The sequence below is a fragment of the Protopterus annectens genome, chromosome 5.part0, assembly GCF_019279795.1.
Source record: "Protopterus annectens isolate FY-2018-M chromosome 5.part0, PAN1.0, whole genome shotgun sequence".
NCBI classification, from domain to species: domain Eukaryota; kingdom Metazoa; phylum Chordata; order Ceratodontiformes; family Protopteridae; genus Protopterus; species Protopterus annectens.
Genome location: NC_056735.1, coordinates 1,794,805,230 through 1,794,827,521, shown reverse-complemented (window position 1 = coordinate 1,794,827,521; position 22,292 = coordinate 1,794,805,230). Strand labels below are relative to the sequence as shown.

The 22,292-nt window shown below is 42.0% G+C and overlaps 1 protein-coding gene across 1 annotated transcript in view; it reads left to right on the top strand.

Moving 5' to 3' along the window:
- Positions 1–22,292, top strand: part of ZDHHC20 (zinc finger DHHC-type palmitoyltransferase 20) — a 1,600,692-nt gene that overhangs the window by 1,055,707 nt on the left and 522,693 nt on the right. Inside the window, exon 8 of the mRNA XM_044072039.1 lies at positions 3,074–3,206. Within this exon, the coding sequence (XP_043927974.1) occupies positions 3,074–3,206 (133 nt within the window). The remainder of the gene's footprint in view (positions 1–3,073; positions 3,207–22,292) is intronic.

Sequence of the window (22,292 nt, the reverse complement as noted above, 5' to 3'; positions counted from 1 at the left end):
AAGTCAGTTTTTGAAAGGGGTTTTGCATGTTAGACCCTCTAGAAATGATTGGCACCTGTACTTTGTCTTGGAGTAGTTAACCCTCTCCCTTTGAACTTGCAGTCAGTTCTTTAAAATTTCTTACATGGAAGACTGCTTTGCTTATTACTCCCAACTTTTGCTAGATCAGTGCCTACATTACAGGTCTTGATGTCATAACTACCTTGTTTAATCTTCCATAAAGACAGGATGAGTCATAGAACCAACCCTTCTTTTTATGCCATAAGTTGATTCTGCATTTACTTTAAACCAGACTATTCATCACCCTGTGTTCTAGCCTGCACCCCAAACCAGACAATAAAAAAATTAATCTTTATATATCCACAGACAGTTAAGATTTTACCTGGGCAAAACTAAAAATTACCAGAGCTAGAGGAGGTTTTTCTAAGCTTTTCCAGTAGCTCCCAGACTCTGGCCCCTCTTAGTCCTCCCTTACTTCCTGTGCTTTGACAGTTTTCCCATACAGTTACAGCTACTGCAGCAGTGATCTAATGAAGAGCATGGTACAGTTTTGTAAGTTAACTCTTAATACCTGAAGGTGTTTGAATAGGTCGGTGTTACAGTACTTGCAGCCTCCCACCATCCACTTTCTTGCATTTCCTCTGGCCAGGTGGGATGTAGTCATCTTTTCATAAAATAACTTTAGAACCTTAGACTTCAGTCTGTCTTTTTGGGCAAGAAGCTCTGAATTTTGGTAGGCCTGTATGTCTCGCTTACACAAGCATGTACACTTGTGCTAAGGGCCCAAATCTTTGTAGACCATCTCAACTGCTAATATCCATGTCAGGATATGTAATCTGAACATTTACTGTTATGGTAAGTTAACTGGTGTAACTCTACTGCTAATTATACTACTTTAGGGTGAACTCTAACACTAAAGCTTTCTCCCCTTCTGTTATAGTATATTAATCGTTTGTCATCCTACCAAATTATTTTCTGTTGCTTTACAATGGTTTATTATAGCAATAACCCACGCCCGAGTGTGGGTAATGCTGGATTTGCCCACGGTTGGTGTGGTTTGGTCACGAGGGTGAAGCCCGAGTGGCCAAACAAAGCCAACCGTGGGTAAATCCAGCATTACCCACTCCCAGAAGTGGGTTATTGCTATTATACAATGACATTATTTAAGAAAAAAAATAATTACTTTTCTTAAATAATGGCATTGTATAATGCCTCCTTGCTGCCCTTCTGCAGCTGTCTGTTATTCTGCGGCAGTTCTGATGTACTGCGCATGCATATGCCTATGCAGGACATCAGAACTGTTGGCAAAAGCAACGGAGAAAGCAAGATCTCCGTTGCTTTTTACAAACTGTTTTCGCTATGTTAAATGGGTTTAACATAGCGAGACAGCTTTAAAAAAAGCAACAGAGAATCTCCGTTGCTTTTTTTTAAAGCTGTCTCTGTATGTTAAACCCATTTAACATAGCGAGACAGTTTTGAAAAAAGCAACTTAGAAAGCAAGATCTCCCTTGCTTTTTACAAACTGTCTCACTTTGTTAAAGGAATTTAACATAGCGAGACAGCTTTAAAAAAGCAACGGAGAATCTCCGTCGCTTTTTTTAAAGCTGTCTCGCTATGTTAAACTCGTTTAACATAGCGAAACAGTGAGAAAAAGAGTTATAGTAATGGAAAAAGTCTGGGCGACTGGACCTTTTTCCATTACTATAACGCTGATTTACAACGTGCACGCTGACCAATCAGTGTGCACGTTTTTGAATATTAATGGGGGGGGAGTTGTGTAATACAGTTGTAGTACATACCAAAGGCCTTAGTGGGGTAAAACTGAAACTTTATCTTGGTGATTCTACATCTACCTGGAAGTTGCATACGTTGGAGTTCTCTGAAACACTAATTAGAGAACCACCTTCTTAATAGTGACAATGGGGACTACTGAGAAAAATGCCATCTGGAATAAAGTAAGGTAGTAATGAAAATAACCCAAATGGTTATGATTTATTGTGGCACTGACATTTCCTTAAAGATGTAGCGTAATGTTAAGTATAATTACCCACAAAAACTTTGTTTTCCATGTCATTGCATCTGTTCCTTGGAAATAACCTTTTTAGTGAGGTTCTGCTTGAGGTTGTTATATGGGTCAGTGTTTCTTGCATGTCTTGGTAGTATTTGAAAAGTTCACTACTTTGATTCTGTGTCCATTCTTCTAGAGCTTGCATGGAGACTACAGTAATTTGTTTTTGTTCTGCCTGCTGCTTTGATTCCATCTCAGTTTTATAGAACTTGCTTGGAAAATGCAGCAGTTGCTTTTTGTTCAAAGCTTTATCAGATAACTAGCTTGGTAGCACTGATGTTGCATGTCTGGTGATGGCGCTAGCAATGTGGGTCTGACTAAAGATCTTGACAGCAAAGGGGAAGAGTTAGTGGAAGAGGACTGAACTGTCAAAAGTGTTATTTTCCACTGTAGTAGATGGTGACAGCTAATGGTGCAGGAGGGACCGTTGTTACATTGATGTCTGAGAAGAACCTCCTTGGAAAGATAGTGAAAGTGAATATGGCATGACCAGAATATCTGGGGGGCTTCCAGCATGATACAGCACTTACAGTTGCTTTTTCCACCTCCATATCATTCCACATTTGCATCAGAATGAGTGCTGATGGGATAGTGTGTAAACCAAAGTTTCACCAGGTTTTCCAGTTATGGTACGATAGCTTCTACAGCTCCACAGCCCTAGCCCTTCCCACTTCCTCCCCATGAATTAATATATATAGAGAATGTAAGGAGAGAATTATGGGATTATACGTGGATGACATTGACCTGTTGTTAGGGGAAGGGAAATAAATGGAAAAAAAAAAAAGACTGGTTTATATTTATTGTCCATAGTAATGTGCCATGATCACATTCATTTGTATAACCACCATGTTGACATTTTGAATACCTCCAAAGTCAGTGTAATTTCAATATACTGTACTTAGTCGTTTTGTATTATTTTGTTCAGTAAATGAGTAAGCCTTCAGAAGGGTAACTGTTTTAATTTAAAAAAAAATTATACGCTAATATTTCCTCCTTTCTCTTTAGAATGGCCTGCCGGATACTCAAGCCAAGTTCCACGTTCTGTTCCTTTTTTTTGTGGCTGCTATGTTCTTTATCAGTATACTGTCGCTGTATAGTTACCATTGCTGGCTAGTTGGTAGAAACAGATCTACTATTGGTAAGTGAAAAGCAAGTAGTGCATTTATGCCAGAGTGACTTTTGTATTGGTTTCAAAGTTCATATTCTTACTGTGAAGCTCTTGGCACCCAAGCTTTGTAACCATTTCTTGGATTCTAATGTTCTGGTATGTCTTCTCTCAGTTTGAATCATTCAAGGGCTTAGCTATAAATGTGTCCCTCTGAGCATGTTGCACCACTCTTAAAAGTCTAGTGTCTGTTTCTTTTGACAATTTATGCAAGAATTTAATGTGTGAACAGTGCTGTGCAATTTTTGTGCGAGATGAAACAACTACCACAGGCCGAGCTCTCTAGGTTATGGACTTCTTGGGTGTGTGGCCTCTGTGTCCTTTTGAGTGTTTTTCTTAGCTGCTACCTTGACAAACATTACACACTGCACTGTGGTGCCAGAGCAGTATGCAGCATCTTACAGAATGCATGTTTTGAAATTTATTTTCCTTTGAACTTACTGACCACTAAGTTATCACAGCAGCTGAGATCACCTGTTTGTCCCTATTTATAGGTTGAGTACAGTTAGAGTATGACCATCATCCAGGCAACATTCCAAGGTATTTTTCTGTTGCTGTGCTGTTTTTTTTTTCCCCTGCATCCCTTTGAAGTCCCAAGAGTCAGTTATGCATTAGGGCATTGTAAGGGTTTGTTATGCAGTTTGAGTAAGGCTTACCCTCATTGTCTTACCCTTTGAAGTATGATGTTTCTTTTCTGTCTGGTCTGCACCACTGAGGATAGTAAACTGAATGCACATCCTAGGACTTATCCCCCGCCCCCAAACGAAAGACAAGCAAACTCCACTTGATTCCTATTGTTTCTCATTGATTAATTCTCAATATCTCTAGACCAATTTAGGTCAGTGTACTTGTTTCGTTTCTTTTGGAAACCTCATAGCACTTACTAGTCCTTAGACTAGTAACTGTCTTATGCTCATGAATAATGAACTCTTACTCAGCACAAGTAATTCTGTTCATGAGAGATGCAAATATTTAACAAGTATGGAGTTTTCCCTCAACAAAAGAAGAAAAAAAAATGACTGAGCAGCACACACAACCACTGCAATCTACACCAATCCACACTAATATCTTGTACTGAGGCTGTAGAAAAGTCATTGCCAAAGCCTCTTAGATGCATGAAAACTAGGGTAACACGACTTAACTTATAGATGCCAGAGTCTCTGATATTAAAAGGGCCTTTACGACCTTTTCAGCTACCGTATGTGACTACAACAAGATGGTGGGCACTTAAAGATAAATGACTTGGAATACAAATACTGAGGGATGCGCAGAGAGACATTGCAGAACTCTGTGTATGTCACAAATGCATACAAGATGCTGAGTACTAATTGGAATCCTTTCATTTTCAGGGATGATGACTAGGTACAAAGAAAAGGTAATTGGCTTCAGCAGTTGGCTAAATGGCTAGTGTCATTCCAAAGGGATCCAGTTTGTGTGAGTATGAGAAGAGTTGCACAACAGGTGTTCTTTGTGTTTCACTGTTGCAGTCATTACATTTGGGTAATCTGCTGGCAGGTTGCCCTCAGTCGGCCTGAATAACAAAGTCTTGGGTCCTGCGTCGGTTGCTGTCTCCCCTTCCATGACGTCAGGTCGTCGGGTATAAAACATGCAGCTGACTCCATTTTGATCAGTCTTTCTTGCCGCGCGGTGCCCGAAGCAGAAGCAGTTCGCAAGTGCCAGTCGGCAGACTCCTGAAATTTTCATTTTCAAGTTTCAGAACCAAAGTCTTCAAACTAAAACTTTTTCTTGCTCCTTACCGATATCAGTAAAAGTTAATAATTGCATTACTTGTGGGAAGCAAATACCTCATAAGGATTTTCATTTGTTCTGTATTCCTTGCTTAGGCCCTGATCACAATGTGCCTTGCTGTCGGTTTTGTGATAAATTTAACCAATTCATTATTAAGCGTTGGTATATTTTTGCTTCTAAATATTTTGGCTCAAGATTCAACTACCCTGAAATGTCATCTGTTAGCAATCCGACTACCGGAGTTCACAAAAAACGCAAGGAATAAGACAGACCATCCGAGGTCCAAAACCGATGACGAAGCTTCCCCTAAGCCAGTCACCGGTTCGCCGGTACTCAGTGAGGTGCTTTTACAGCCCCTGATACCCGCGACTTTTGAGTCGCAAGCCTCTACCGAGACCCATTCAGAGTCTGGTATGCTGCGAGATTCGCAAAGTATTGAACCCGTGGATGTCTCTCTCTTGGATGGGTCCAGAGCTGCTGAGCAGGCACCGGCTTCTGAGGGTGTTTTCAGGCCTCAACATTTTTATATTAAACTGATGCCATCAACAAAAACAAGGTCAAAAACAGCTTCTATGTCTAAAAAACTGCCGCATGAGCCACGTGCTTAGCCCCTATGCCTAAAAAACAAATGTTAAAGATGGCTGAGGATTTAATTACCTTGATCATGGGTTCCCAACCCCCCGCTAAGAGGCCTAGGCAAGGCACTGATTATGAATCTTCAGATCAGGTTTCCATTTTTTCTGATCAGGAATTTTCTGTTCTACCTTATGAGGATTCTGATGCAGAGGAATCCATCCCATCTGCATCTCCTCCTGAGGATTACTCTTTTGGAGAAACTTTGCATACTTTAAGGGAACATTTTCAGTGGGAGAGTCGGGACTTTTTTGAATCAAAAAAGAGGCTTAGGGATTTCCTCCTTCCTCAGCATAGGCTTTTGGCACTAACTCCTGTTTTAGACATTGTTGATGTGTTCTCTGAATCAAGCGTGGCTCCTCATTCCCTGCCTCTAGCTCCTAGCAAGCCAGACAGATATTACAGGGTTCCTGACTCCCACAAATTTCTTTTCAAAAATCCTGCTGCTGATCCTGAGACTATTTCTCAGGGTCCCAAGGGTGTAAAGACTTCTACAGCCAAAAATCCTACCCCTTCTGATATAGATTCCAGGGCATTGGATAGATGGGGTAAGAAGGTTTATACGTCTGCAACCTTGGCAATCAGGGCTTTAAACTGCCAGTTTCATATGCTTAAATATCAACAGCTTGTTATGGGCTTACTGAAACAGAAAATGATGTTGATTTCTGACTGTGTGAAAAATAGAGTTACAGGATTTATTGCATTCAGCAGAGCAGGTTGGAAAGCATACTTTGCAATGTGGTTTTGATTCCTTGGAGGCCTCTTGTAGGGCTGGCATTACTGGGTCTGTGTTTGAAGGCATGCCTGGCTCAAGGAGCAAAATCAGCCTGATCATGTTAAAGCTAAATTGTCGGTTGCCCCTTTGCAGCATGATACTCTGGTAATAAGGCAGAAGAGGCTTTAAAGAAAATGGAAGATAAAGCTAAATCTATGCAAACAGTAAAGGATTTCTTGCAAGTGCAGCCACCCAGGTTCAGTAAGCACTGGCCAACTAAAGTTGGTCCTTTCCTGTGTCCAACAGAGCCACTCAGGGCAAACCTAGGTGCTCAAAAGGCTCCAGATATCAATCACAGGGATCTTACAGGTCAAAGCAATGGGGTGCTTCCACCTCCAAATCGGGAGGTAACAAAGCACAACCCTACAATAAGCAGTCTCATTGACTTTCCTCTACCATCTCTAGGGACTTAACTTTTGGCAGCCCCCTGGGGGGGGGGACGACTAGCACTTCATGCTCAGAATTGGCAGTTAATAACCCAGGTCAAGTGGGTATTAAACATAGTATCCCAGGGTTACAGATTTCATTTCCATACTTTGCCAATTCCAAACGGATGGCCGGTTCTACCACAAAACCAGTGGGCAAAGGCCCAGAAACAAGTCATGTACCCCATAGATATGGGGGCTATTCAACCGGTTCCAGAAAAAGGACAAGGATTTTATTCAAGACTGTTACTGATACCCAGAAAAGACAATTCATGGCGTCCAATACTGGACTTATCAAGTCTGAACATGTTCCTGGACATTCCAAAATTCAAAATGTTGACTTTACAACAGCTACTGCCTATGCTAGGCAAGAATGCTTTGTTTGTAACTCTAGACTTGAGAGGCATACCTGCATATCCTAATAGGGGAATCTTGCAGAAGATACCTCCGCTTCAAAGCAGGTTTTTTGCATTACTAATTCTCTGCGCTGCCCTTTGGCTTATCTACTGCGCCCAGGGTCTTTACAAAGTGCCTGGCACCAGTAATTGCATTCTGCAGACAAACATTCAAATTTATCCTTATCTGGACGATTGTCTCATTCAGGCAGAGGACAAGGACACTTCTTCAACATCTGGCGTTTGTAAAAAGGCTTCTAACATGCCTAGGGTACACCATAAATGAAAAGAAATCACAACTGGTACCCTCTCACATAATTACATTCCTGGGTGCAAGCTTGAATACAAATGCCCAGATGAGCTTACCTCATGCCAGACAAATACAATTGACAACATACTTCAATGAAATGGCAACAAAAATCCAGTTATCTGCAAGACAAATTCTGCAGGCTTTGGGGTTCATGGCATCCTGCATTCTACTAATTCCATATGCGAGACTGCATATGAGAAAACTTCAGTGGTACCTAAAAAGTTTATGGAGTCAACATTATCACAGCCTGGAAACGGTGATCCCTCTCATTCCCTGCCTACAGGAGTTTCTTTGGTGGGCAAAGACATGTCACCAAAACAAGGGACTGTCATTCACTCTACCCCCTGCCACCCAAACCCTAACTACAGACCCATCAGACTATGCTTGGGGGGCCCACCTGGCAGGGAGATGCATTCAGGGCAAATGGAGCCCAAACCAAATGCATCTGCATATCAACCAGAAAGAAATGCTAGCTGTTCAGAATGCTCTGACAGCCTTCAAGGACTTAATTCATCCAGGACAACTACTGATGGAGACGGACAACACCAAAGTTATGTGGTACATAAGCATGGGGGTACCCATTCCTACCCCCTTTGCAGACTAGCCATGGCCTTGTGGAACACAGTCTTGACTTACCAAATACATCTTCAAGCTCAATTCCTGCCAGGAAAGCAAAATACTCTGGCAAACGACCTAAGCAGAACTCTTGTGGACCTGCACGAATGGAAACTGGATCCACAAATCTTCAGCATGTTAACACAGAAATGGGGAAGCCCAGACATAGATCTATTTGCCTCTCTCCAAAACTATCAGTTGGACAAATTCTGCACAAGAACTCATCACAAAAAAGCATGGAAAGTGGATGCTCTGTCCTTCAGCTGGAAAAACCTATCAGTCTATGCCTTTTCCCCTCTGCCTCTACTCTCCAAGGTCTTATTAAAAGTCAGAAAAACAAAAATGATTCTAATTGCTCCGGACTGGCCTCGCCAACACTGGTACCCGCTTTTAAGGAATATGTCACACCTTCCTATGTAGTACTTGCCTCAAACACCTCATGTACTGTCTCAATCAAATTCTGCACACTTGGCTCCAAACTCTGAATCTTGCAGCATGGTTAATCAACTAATTATTCAAACCACATCTCTCAGTAAACCTGTGATGGATGTCATTTTGAAAGCCAGACGGCCTAGTACTAGAAAATCTCATGCTGATAAATGGAAAAGATTCTGTGCTGGGAACCAAGCACAAGGAATAGACACAGCAAGGCCCAATATTCCTCAGATTTTACGCTACTTAACTGAGATGCTTGACAAGGGCCTGTCCTTTTTCTTCAATAAAAATCCATGGCTCTGCCATCTCGGCTCATTACAACACAGAGCCTCCCCTCTTTTCTCATCCACTGCTAAAACAGTATCTCAGAGGGGCCAGAAATGTAAGGCCTCCCAGGAGCGAACCAACTCCTGCATGGGACCTCAATTTTGTGCTGGAAAAACTCACCCTGCCTCCTTTTGAACCAGCAGCTACTGCGGATATAACATTTCTATCTTGGAAGACAGCTTTTCTTTTGGCAATCACTTCAGCTAGAAGGGTTTTAGAACTACAGGCTCTCATGGCAGTGGAGCCTTTCATTATATTTTACCCGGACAGGGTGGCCCTCAGGACCAACCCTTCCTTTATGCCTAAGGTGGTATCCAGTGTGGCTCTTAACCAGACCATTCACCTGCCAACTTTTTTCCCAAATCCGCAGAACAAGGGTGAGCGGATTCTGCATTCATTGGATGTGCACAGACAACCAAGATTCTACTTAAAAGGGACAAAACCTCTAAGAAAGTCTGAGCATTTGCTGCAGGATCAGAGGGGAAGGCGATATCAAAGCAGACTATTTCTAAATGGATAAGCCACTGCATTTGTTTCTGCTATTTGCACCATGGTAAACCTGTGCTCAAGGGGATCAGATCCCATTCCACCAGGGCTGCCTTTACTTCAGCAGCTTTTCTCAGAGGGGTCCCAACCAAATACATTCTAGAAGCTGCTAATTGGAGCTCTGTTCATGCATTCACAAAGCATCATCATTTACCTCTCTTCTCTAAATCTAGGGCAGGCTTTGCCACTGTAGTCCTGCAGGGCCTTGTAGCTGCTCCTAATGCTGTTTAGTTCCATCCTCCCATCCATAGCTTTGGGATTCTACCCAAATGTAATGACTGCAACAGTGAAACACGAAGAACATAGTACAGTTGTGTACACTTAACATAAATGTAGATGTTAGAATGTATTCACTGTTGCAGTCCGGGTTACCCACCTGCCATCCCCCATTCTGTACCTTTTCTTTCCTTCACTATACTCAAAAGCCTTTGTTTTGTATTTGCTTTTAGTTGAAGGTAAGTTTTATGTTTCTGAGGTGCATTTATATATTTACAGTTTATATATTTATTTGCTCCCCATTTGGGGGGCACCTGACATCTGGAGTAAGAAAAACTGATTAAAATGGCATCGGCCGCATGTTTTATACCCCTGACGTCATGGAAGAGGAGACAGCAACCGACGCCGGACCCAAGACTTTGTTATTCAGGCCGACTGAGGGCAACCTGCCAGCAGATTACCCAAATGTAATGACCGCAACAGTGAATACACAACATCTACATTTATTGTAAGTGTACACAACTGTACTTTCTAATTGCTTAAAAAGGGTGGTCTATGCCTGCCCTTCCAAAGCTTATGCATACTGGCCAAAGCCCATGCATAGTGCTTTTAAATTTTTTTTTTTTTTTTTTTATATATAGAGTTCAGGTAGTAGATATTCCAGTGCAACTAATTTATAAAATCCAAAACAGGCTCACATTAAGGTGGGTCTGCTCAAAGCCAAAAGTCTCAAGAATAGACTGCCTGACCTTGAGGCTGTCCTGTATTTGTAAAATGTCAGTATCTGTGTGATTACTGAAAAGTTGGTTTAAATTTTCAGAAAGTGGTTTCTCCATACCTGGGGCTTGCACAATCCTTTCTACTAACATAAAAAAAAAGATTGCTTACTTAGTGAGTTCTTAACTCTGTCACATTGCTAAAATCCAAGACTCTGTCTCTGAAACACCATCCTTTCTGCTAACAGAAAAAAGCTTGACTGCTGCTCATTCATCCTGAGTTCTTAGGTCAGTCATGCAGGTACATTTCAGTAGGGAACTTTCAGTGTGCCATTGTGATGTTGTTTAGGGCCACTGTATTATTCATATAAGGCTTATAGTGGGTTGCAGTTATAGTTATAGTTATGGTTTGTTGTGTCATAATAGTGAGAGCACAGTGTCCTACCACAGAACCCATGTTTACAACTTTAAAACAATATTTATTGTATTACTGACTGGCCCTTTTCCCCTTCAGGTAATTGGGTATCCTCTTTGCTGCTGCCGTCTTAGCTAAATTTAGGTTGCTCACTCCTCTGTGCAAACTTTTCTGCACCTGTTTGTTTGCTGTGAAACTATAACTCGCACAGGAAAACTTGCCTGTAGAGTCAGTGTTTTGCAGTACTAAACAGCTGTACTGCAACTGCAGTCTAGGATATCATATCCCTTGTGCTTCCAAAGTATGTGTTAGACTAATGTTATGTTAGATAAAATAGTTCCACTGACCGTAACAGATAAAGATTATTACTGCTAATGTTGAAGCTGTTTCCTGCTACGCTCTCTTCCCACTCCCCATTCCCCAGCCACCCCTCATGGCATTGCATACATATGACCTGTTCTCTACACAGAACTTCCTTTACTTCCCACCCCTCTTAAAGGCATACACACAAATATAGACATAACCTGGGCACAAGATTACACAGCCAATTCCTACGCAGTCTGCATTTAAGCACTATAACATTCTTTTCTCCCTTATGTTCACTAATCAGTGATCACAGCTTACACCATCCACCTCACTCAGCTGTCTACACCTATTCCTCCTCTATTCATACCCCAGTGTTCTAGCTCCTACCCTTCCTGTATTCGTACTCCAGTGATGTTCATAGTGTTTCACTGTTGCAGTCATTACTCTTGGGTTATCCTGCTGGCAGGCTACCCTCAGTCGGCCAGAATTCCAAAGTCTAGGTCCGGCATCGGTTGCTGTCGCCTCTTCCCTGACGTCAGAGTGCCAGGGGTATAAAAGATGCAGCCGATGCCATTTTCTCCAGTCTTTCTTGCCGCGCAGTGCCCGAAGCAAAAGCAGTTTGCAAGTGCTGGTCAGCCGACTCCTGAGATTTTCAAATCCGAATTTCAGAACCGAAGTCTTCAATAAAGCTAAGTACCCCGTTGGGGAAACTTTTTTCTTGCTCCAGACTGATGTCAGAAAAAGTTAGCAATTGTATTTCTCGTGGGAAGCAAATACCTCATAAGGATTTTCACTCTTACTGTATTCCTTGCCTAGGCCCTGATCACAACGTTGCTAGCTGTCAGTTTTGTCCTAGATGTAATCAACGCACTATCAAGCGTCTGTTCGATTTTGCATTTCATTACTTTGGCCGAAGATTTAATTATATAATGCCGTCGGACCAGCCGACAACCGGAGTTTACAAAAACACAAGGACAAGGAAAAGGATAGGCATCCGAGGTCCAAAACCGACGAGGCCTCTGCTTGGCCAATCGCCGGTTCTCAGTGAGGCGCTTTTGCAGCCCCTGGGCCTGCTACCTCAGAGCCACAGGCCGCTTCCGACTCCCATGTGGAGCCGACTGGGCCTCTGGATACTCAAGAAGGTATTGAACACTCAGAGATCATTCCCTCAGATGGGTCCGGAGCCGCTGAGCAGGCATCGTTTTCTGAGGGTGTCTTCAGACCAATACAACTATATATTAAGCCATCTTCAGCTTCAGACACTAAAGCAGCTCTAAAGACAAAGAAACAAGTACAGCATTCTCCTACTCAGACTTCCATGCCTAAAAAACAGATGCTCAAAATGGCCGAAGATCTAATTACTTTGATCAGGGGCTCCCATCCCCCTCCTGATGAGGCCTAGGCAAGAGACGGAGTTTGATTCTTCTGATCAGGTTTCTATTTCCTCTGATTCCTCTTCTGAACAGGATTACTTCATGCTTCCCTATGAGGATTCTGATGCTGAAGAATCCATTCCTTCAGCCTCTCCTCATGAGGATTATTCTTTTGGGGAAACCCTGCATACCATGAGGGAGCATTTCCTCTGGGAGAGCCAAGATTATTCTGAATCTAAGAAAAGGCTCAGAGACTTTCTGCTACTTCCTCAGCACAGACCCCTTGCTATTCCACCTGTTCTAGACATTGTAGATGATGTATTTTCAGAGTCTGGCCTGTCCCCTGACTCTTTACCCCCTGCACCTGCTAAGCCAGATATTCTACAGCGTCCCTGAGTCTCATAAATTCCTACATAAAAACCCCGCTGCTGACCCAGAAACTATATCTCAGGGTCCCAAGGGGGTTAAAGCTTCCACTGCAAAAAACCCTGTCCCCTCTGATAGGGATTCTAGGGCTCTAGACAGATGGGGGGGGGGGGAGTCTACACTTCTGCTACCCTGGCTCTAAGGGCTTTAAATTGTCAGTTTCATACCCTTAAATATAAGCAATATTTAATGTCTCTGCTTAAACAGAAATTGTTGACAAATACTGAATGTTCAGAGAACAAGGAATTGCAGGATTTATTGCATGCAGCTGAACAAGTGGGAAAGCATACTTTGCAATGTGGTTATGATTCACTGGAGGCCTCTTGCAGGGCCGCACTTATAGGTTCTGTGATTAGAATGCATGCTTGGTTAAAGGAACAGAATCTGCCTGATCATGTTAAAGCAAAATTATTAGATGCACCTTTACAGCATGACACTTTGTTTGGTACTAAAGCAGAAGAGGTGTTGAAAAAAATGGAGGATAAAGCAAAATCCATGCAGACCGTCAAGGATTTCTTACAGGTACAGCCACCCAGGTTTAGCAGGAACTGGCCGCCTAAAAATTGGTCCTTTCCAGTGTCAGACAGACCACAAAGTGGCAGATACAGGTGTCCCAGAGGCAGGTCTCAGCTCCAAGGCTCATACAGGCCTAAACAATGGGGTGCTCCTACCTCCAAAAGCAGAGAAGAGAAATCACAACCTTACAGGAAACCGTCCCAATGACTTTCCTCTACCAGATCCAAGCCCTTTTCTTTTGGCAGCCCCCTTAGGGGGAAAACTAGCACTTTTTTCATCAAATTGGCAAATAGTTACCCAAGACAAATGGGTCCTGAACATAATGTCCCAAGGCTACAGGTTCCATTTTCACACTCTGCCAAGGTCAAAAGGTATGCCAGACCTGCCACACAATCAATGGGCAGAGGCACAAAAACAAATTACAGCCCTCATGGACATGAGGGCCATTCAGCAAGTACCACAACAAGAGCAGGGGCAAGGATTTTACTCCAGACTTTTCCTAGTACCCAGAAAGGACAAAACCTGGAGACCAATACTGGACCTGTCTATACTAAATACGTTTCTGGAAGTTCCAAAATTCAAGATGTTGACTCTACAACAGCTACTGCCCATGCTGGACAAGAAGGCTTGGCTCGTAACTTTGGACCTAAAAGAGGCATACCTGCATGTCCCAATCAGACAATCTTGCAGAAGATACCTCAGATTTATAGCTGGCTCAATGCATTACCAATTCTCTGCACTGCCCTTTGGCTTATCTACTGCGCCCAGGGTCTTCACAAAATGCCTGGCACCAGTAATTGTGTTTTGCAGACAAAAAGGAATTCAAATATATCCCTTCTTGGACGACTGCCTAATTCAAGCAGAGAACAAAGACATTCTTCTAAAGCATCTGGCATTTGTAAAAAGATTACTAATTGGCCTAGGGTACACAGTAAACAAAAAGAAATCAAAACTAGTGCCCTCACAAGAGATAATATTCCTGGGTGCAAGCTTAAATACAACTGCCCAGATGGCTTATCTCATGCAAGACAAACAAAAGCAACTGACTACTTCAAGAAATTGGCAACAAAAACCCACTTATCTGCAAGGAAAATCCTGCAGGCCTTGGGTTTCATGGCATCCTGCATTCTACTAATTCCATATGCCAGACTGCATATGAGGAAACTACACTGGTATCTAAAAACTGTTTGGACCCAGCATTGCCACAGCCTGGAGACAGTAATTGCACTCATTCTCTGTCTGCAACAGGAATTTCGATGGTGGGCAGAAGCCTGTCACCACAACAAGGGTCTGCCATTCAGTTTACCCACAGCCAGACAGACACTGATAATGGATGCATCAGATTATGCCTGGGGGGGGGGGGGCATATGGCAGGAACATGTATTCAGGGCACATGGCCTGCAAACCAGATGCATCTTCACATCAATCAAAAAGAGATGCTAGCTGTTCAAAATGCCCTGACAGCTTTCAAGGACCTGCTTCATCCAGGACAGTTACTGATAAAGACAGACAACACAACTGTCATGTGGTACATAAACAAGCAGTGAGGTACACATTCCTACCCCCTCTGCAGACAAGCAGTGACCTTATGGGACACAGCATTGGCATTTCAAGTTCACCTGCAAGCACAATTCCTGCCAGGAAAAACAAGTACTCTGGCAGACTAACTAAGCAGAAACCTCATGGATCCCCACGAATGGAAACTGGATCCACAAGTCTTCAGCATGATAATAAGGAAATGGGGATGCCCAGACATAGATCTAGTTGCCTCCCCTCACAGCTGCCAATTGCAGAGATTTTGCACAAGGATTTATCGCAAACATGGAAATTGGACGCCCTATCCTTCAGCTGAAAAAATCTAACAGTATATGCGTTTCCCCCACTGCCTCTCCTTCCCAGGATACTCCTAAAGGTCAGACAAGAAAAGCCAAAAATTATACTGATTGCACCAGACTGGCCACGCCAGCACTGGTACCCAATCCTAAAGAGCTTGTCTCAAGGTCCAGCATGGATATTGCCTCCGACTTCTCACTTGCTGACCCAATAAAACTATCAGATCCTGCACAGCCAACTCAGGACCTTAAATCTGGCAGCATGACGGATAATGTAGCCATTCAGAACACTCCTCTTTCAAAAGCTGTTATGGATGTTATCTTGGAGGCCCAGTACCAGAAAATCTTATGCAGAAAAATGGAAGAGATTCTGTGCTTGGAACCAGGAATAAGGCATTGACACGCGTCTACCAAATATCCCTCAGATTTTACAATACCTAATTGAGATGCTGAATAAAGGCCTTTCTTTCTCATCAATTAAGATTCATGCCTCTGCCATTTCAGCCCGTTACAATATGGAACCACCTATCTTTTCTCATCCATTAATAAGGCAGTACCTCAGAGGGGCCAAAAACATTAGGCCTCCAAGAAGAGCACCAGTTCCGGCCTGGGACCTCAATTATGTTTTGGAAAAACTCAGTCCCTCCTTTTGAGCCAGCATCAACAGCGGATATAAAATTCTTATCCTGGAAAACAGCTCTGCTCCTAGCAATAACCTCTGCAAGGTTAGTCTCGAAGTTACAAGCACTCATGGCTGTGGAACCTTTCATCCAGACAGGGTTTCCCTGAGGACAAACACTACATTTATGCCTAAGGTGGTGTCCAGTGTGGCCCTCAACCAAGCCATTCACTTGCCTACCTTTTATCCAAATCCACAGAACAAGGGTGAGAAAATTCTGCGTTCTTTGGACATACACAGGCAGTTACACTTCTACTTGGACAGAACTAAAGCTTTCAGAAAGACTGAGCAACTTTGTGTCATATGCTGCAGGATCACAAGGAAAGGCTATCTCAAAACACTGTTTCTAAATGGATAGGCCATTGCATCCGCTTCTGCTATTTTCAACATGGCAAATCAGTGCCTAAGGGCATTAGGCCTCATTCCACCAGAGCACCAGCCACTTCAGCAGCCTTCCTCAGAGGAGTGCCTACCAAAGATATCTTAGAGGCTGCAACTTGGAGTTCAGTGCACACCTTCACAAAGCACTACCACTTACCTCTTTACTCTGTCCAGAGCAGGCTTTGCCACTGCAGTTCTGCAGGGCCTCATAGCCTCTCCTAATCCTATTTAGCCCAGCCACCCATCCTAAGCTTTGGGATTCAACCCAAGAGTAATGACTGCAACAGTGAAACACGAACATAGTACAGTTGTGTACCTACCATAAATGTAGATGTTCGAGTGTATTCACTGTTGCAATCCAGGTTACCCACCCACCATCTCCCTTTTCTTTGCTGGGACTTACCTGCACTTCTCTATCCTATACAACCTTTTTGGTGTATTTGCTTGTAGATGATGGAAGTGTTATTTTTGTGCATGCATTTTTATTGGTATATTTTTCAGCCTACCAATTTGGGGGCACCTGACATCTGGGGCAAGAAAAACTGAAGAAAATGGCGTCAGCTGCATCTTTTATACCCCTGGCGCTCTGACTTCAGGGAAGAGGCAACAGCAACCGACACCAGACCTAGACTTTGGAATTCTGGCCGACTGATGGTAGCCTGCCAGAAGGATAACCCAAGAGTAATGACTGCAACAGTGAATACACTCTAACATCTACATTTATGGTAGGTACACACCTGTACTTTGGAGCTCCTACCCTTCCTATATTCATACCCCAGTGTTCTAGCTCCTCTTTCTCTGACATATCTCTCTAAAGCTGCATACCATGCTTCACTTAAATATTATTGCAGCCTTACTCTTCCTGTTAATATCGCCTTACAACTTAACCATGCATCACTCAATCTTGTATACATTTCTCCCACAATGTGCTCCAACTCTAACCATTCATATCACCCCACTACACCATAAACTGCTCTCCCAATCTTTACTTCAAATTCAAATTGCTAAACTGTCAAGCTACCACACCAAAGTAAAACTAATTGCTGCAGTTAAACTAAAACATGCTTACCAAATAACATACATTTTTCTCCCTCTTACTATAACGTGGTTATTCACCCCAACGCTGGCCCATCCTGAATTCCCAGTAACCTCCAAAATTCATCCCAAGCCATAACCCCCATCTTTCTCAGCTGCCCATCTCCTTCCAAAACAGGGACCACACTACCATCACCAGAACCAGAAAAACCTAATTTGCCTACCTCAAACTCACCCAAAAGCTTAAATTCATTTAGTCAAATACTCATAGCCTGTATAAAAATTTCAGAACGCCATGCTTGGATTGCCCACAATACACCAGACATTCGTGCGATAACTGAAATATGGCTAAAACCCCATGTACTTGACTCTGAAGTACCACTCCCTGGTTATAATATCATCAGGGCTAATAGAACTCCAAAAAGGATGGAGTAGCTTAACTATACTCTTACCTTCTTGAAATCCTATCCTACAATAAACCTATTCTCTAATTCCATAATGCTGAATTCCTTTTTTCCCTTCAGCTAAATAACCATAAGCAACTATGTCTTATGGTACTCTATTCCTCCAGGTAATATTCTACAACCCTAGAAAACATCTTGAACTGGATCTTGCATAAAATTTCTAATGAAAAGGTAATCCTAAGTGACATTAATTTTGATTGGCAGATTACCTCCCCAAAATATCCATCATCTAGCCTAAACCTGTTTGGACAAATCAACTAATTCCCTCCTCTATTCAAAAAACAGTGGTTCAGTTCTCGACTTGGTGTTTGTATCAGATTCCACTGTCTCCAGTGGCATCCTCTCTTGATTCCCTCAGTGATCACCTTCTTGTATATGCAAACAAACTCTGTCCCAATCATGTCAAACTGCACTTGGTTAGAACTTCACATAACCTCACTAATTTTAACCCTGATAAATTTAACCGAATTTTAAGTTCTTAAACTTGGCTTTCCTGAAAAAGTATTCCACTCAAAACTGTATGCAAGCAGTAATGCGAACAGGGTGTGTGTTACTGTGTAAATGACTCCCCTCCAGAGGTGTCATGAGGCCTGACATGGCATGTGGAGGGCATTATTGCACTTAGGGAATGGACTGACTGTAAAATTGTTGTGTTTTACTTATTTTTTTAATTGCTATTTTATATATATGTATATATATATATATATATATATATATATATATAAATATATATGTATATATATATATATATATATATATGATGTAAATAAGTTCTTCTGCCCGTTTCATATTTGCTGTAGTGTATGTATTTTACATTAAAAATATAACATGTTAAATATCCATATAATTACTTCATGTTTTGGTCTCTTGCTCCTAAAATGTGTGATTTGATGCCTGTCATTGGGGATTGAATTCAGTAAATGACATACATTTGAGTTTCAGACTTTATTTCCTTCAGAAAATTTGCGCTAAGACCAAGTCTGTTGTTTCAGCAACTTTCTAATTTTATAAGAGCAATTTTTAAAATTTGTTCCTATTTGAGTGTTCGTATTTATTTTTGGTTTTATGTAGATGTTTTTGAGCTGAGGTAAAGTTATACAAATCTCTTTACTACTGCTGCCATAGTTGCTCCATCTCACTTGTGCTCTCTCTCATGCACACTCTTGCTCTTCAGAAAATGCATGCTCTCACAAACCCTGTCATTACAGAAGTTTTGGATTGTATAAGAGCAGTATTTAAATCTGTCCCTATTTTGAACCCTTGTTCCCCTTTACTTTAGGCTTTATGGAATTATGTTGAGCTAAGAGGTCGAGAGGTGTGCAAGCCTCAACTAATGCTGCTCCCAGTGCTTGATCTCTCTCACTGTCTCATGCACACACACACACACACACACACTCTTCTGCTTTCATGCATGGAAGCACACACATACACAGAGACATTTTTTTGTTGTATTTACTTTTACACTCACTAAACAGCAAAAAGCGCTGCTTAGCATGTGTAAAATAACAGCTCTGTCGGTCTCGCTGTCACTCTTGCGTACATATACTCGCTCACACAGACAAAAACGCACACGCACATTTTTTTCATTTTCTCTTTGCCTTTATTTATTTATGTTTTTATTGTACACTCGCTAAACAGGAAAAGCACTGCTTAGCGAGTGTAAAATTATGGCAACCATTATGCTGCTTTCAGTCCAAGCTCCATGGCAGCTTGATATGCTGCCAGGAAGCATCAGACTTGTTTTTCAGTGGGCATTACCTGTAGGTTAACACCCTGCTGGAAAATGTTAGATCTTTAGTCTAGGTGCCGATCTAAAGGTCACCTATTCTCTAAACAAATTTAACTCTCTTCTTCTGAAAACTCTGTCTGGCTTCAACTAGAACTAAAAGAACAGAGAGTAACCATGTTATCTGCTCAAAGCAGGCACCTAAAGTGTGAAATAAAGTGATTGGAAAAAATTGTTAAAATATAGATCTCCTCAAAAGCTGCAACACTTCAAAAGAACTACATAACCATACTAAAAAATAAATTGTTGCAGACAAGAAAATCTACTTCAGTAACCCCTTACAAAGCCAGTCTTCCAACCCTAAAAAAATTCTGGTCTTCTACTAATATGCTCCACCTTGGAACATCCACCACTGCTAATCCAGCCCCAAATAACACTCCCTCTGAAATAGTTGCTCGATTTAACACACATTTTATAGAAAGCATTAAAGCTTTTACTAAAGATTTTCCTCCCAACAGTCCTGACATGCTGTCTGCTGAGACAGCAAACACCCCTTATTTCACCCTATTGTCCATTACAACCACCATCATATTGGTGCTGCTTAAACCAAAGACACTGTTCTGCAGTAGATAATCTTCCAGTACAATACATCAAGCAGGCTTCCAATTTTATAGCCTATCATGTGTCTCTTCTAATTAACATTTCTAACAAGGAGTCATGCGTTCTTTCTCTCTGGAAAAATAAAAATCATCATTCCCCGTCAGAGAGGAACATCAACTCGTATAACTAGTTTCAGAACTATCGTCATAATATCCTCTTGTCAGACATTTTAGAGAAGTGAATTCATGAGGTACATCTTCAACTTATGCTTTAGGAAAAGCTCCTGACCCACCCATAGCACAACTGCTGCCTTATCTTTCATAGATGCTATTAAAGTCAGGCAAAGGCAAACTTGTTTCCTCTGTATTCCTTGATCTCTCAATCTTTTGATCTGGTCTCTCACCAAAATCTCCTCCATCACAGCTGTCTTCCCTCTGGCTATCGCAACCCACACTACTATGATTTAACAACTACTTAACTGATAAAATACCAGTCTTAAATGGTTCTCCACTTTTTCTGCCTTCCTTCCTGTCAATACTGATATGCCACAGATCTCCATTCTTGGCTCTCTGCTCTTTAATATTCACCAACAGTTTATATAAATCCTCGCAGCAAACTTCCCTCATACAGTATGCTGAGGATTCTACCATAATATGCATTTCTGGCAACCTAATACATATTTAGAGAATTATTCAAGAAAACTTTAACTCTGTTGAAAGTTGGCTACAGGATAATCACCTGGTACTAAATCCCATAAAAAACTAAATTTAATTCTGTTTTTTTTTTCTAAAGTTCCATTTTCATGCAAAAACTTTAAAATGTCTTAAGACCATGATTGAAGTTACCCACATACCAAATGACTTAGCATGACAATCTAAAATGATCTTAAATTCAATTTACATATCCACAACAGCATAAAAAAAAATTCAAAAACCTGGCAGCCTACATAGAGTAAAGTAATTCCTTACAGACTGTCAAGATAACTTGAGTTACCACTTGCCTTTTGCCTTCTGTCCTATATGGAGTCCCCATCGTGACCATGCTACAAGCTTCACTTATGTTAAACTTGAACAGTGCGGTGCTATAACAATCTTGCCAGATTCGCTTGCACAAGCCTTACTGGACCCTCCACTCATCATCATCAGCCCCCTTTTCCCCAGTTTTCTACATGGGGTTGGGGTATCGTGTTAACTGTCACCAACTTTCTCGTGCCACACATGCCTGTCACAGATCTTCTTTCACACAATCCATCCACTTGTTTGCTGGACATCCTCGCTTCCTCTTAACTTCTTCCTGTCTGTCCCAAATTTTCCTTATCAGATTGTCTTCTGTTTTCTGCATATGTCCAAACCACTGTAATCTGTTCACTTGGATCGTTTCTGCAATTGGAGATACTTTGGCTTCTGCTGTTATGTCCACATTTCTTCATCTGTCCCACAGTGTGCGTCCTATCACCTTTCTCAGGCACTTCATTTCCATCACCTCTGGCTTCAACTGTTCTGTCTTTACTGCTCAGGTTTCTGTACCATACAGTAGTTCTGGTCGCATCACTGTCTTTGTACACCTTACTTTTCAGCTTGTTTGGCATTCTTCTGTCATAGACTGCACTTGATACTCCATGCCAGTTGGTTGCAGCCCCTCTGATTCTAGCTTTGACCTCTTCATTCAGACTACCCTTCTCCTCAACCACTTCTCCCAGATACTTGAAGTTGTTTACCTGTTCATTATCTTCCCTTCTATCTCTTTTCTCAGCTTCTTCTGATGTCCCCAGTCTGCTGCCATTACCACCGTCTTATCTGTGCTTAGTTTCATCCCAGGTGCCTTCAGATTTGCATTCCATTCTCCTATCCTTTGCTGAAGTTCTAGCTCAGTCTGCCTGTACTGCCACATTGTCTGCGTACAGTAGCTTTGTTGATCATCTCCTCCAGCGTGTTTGCTAATGTAGTCTATCACCAGTATGAACAGCAGTGGGCTCATAGCTGAACCCTGATGTACACCCACTGGGAAACCCCTCTTTGAGGCCGAACACTGATCATACTTGAGTCATTGGGTCCTTGTACATAGCCTGCGTTAATAATTCTACCAATGTTTTTGGGACTTCAAACCACCACAGTACTATCCAGATCAGCTTTCTTGTGGGACCTTGTCATATGCTTTCTCCAAG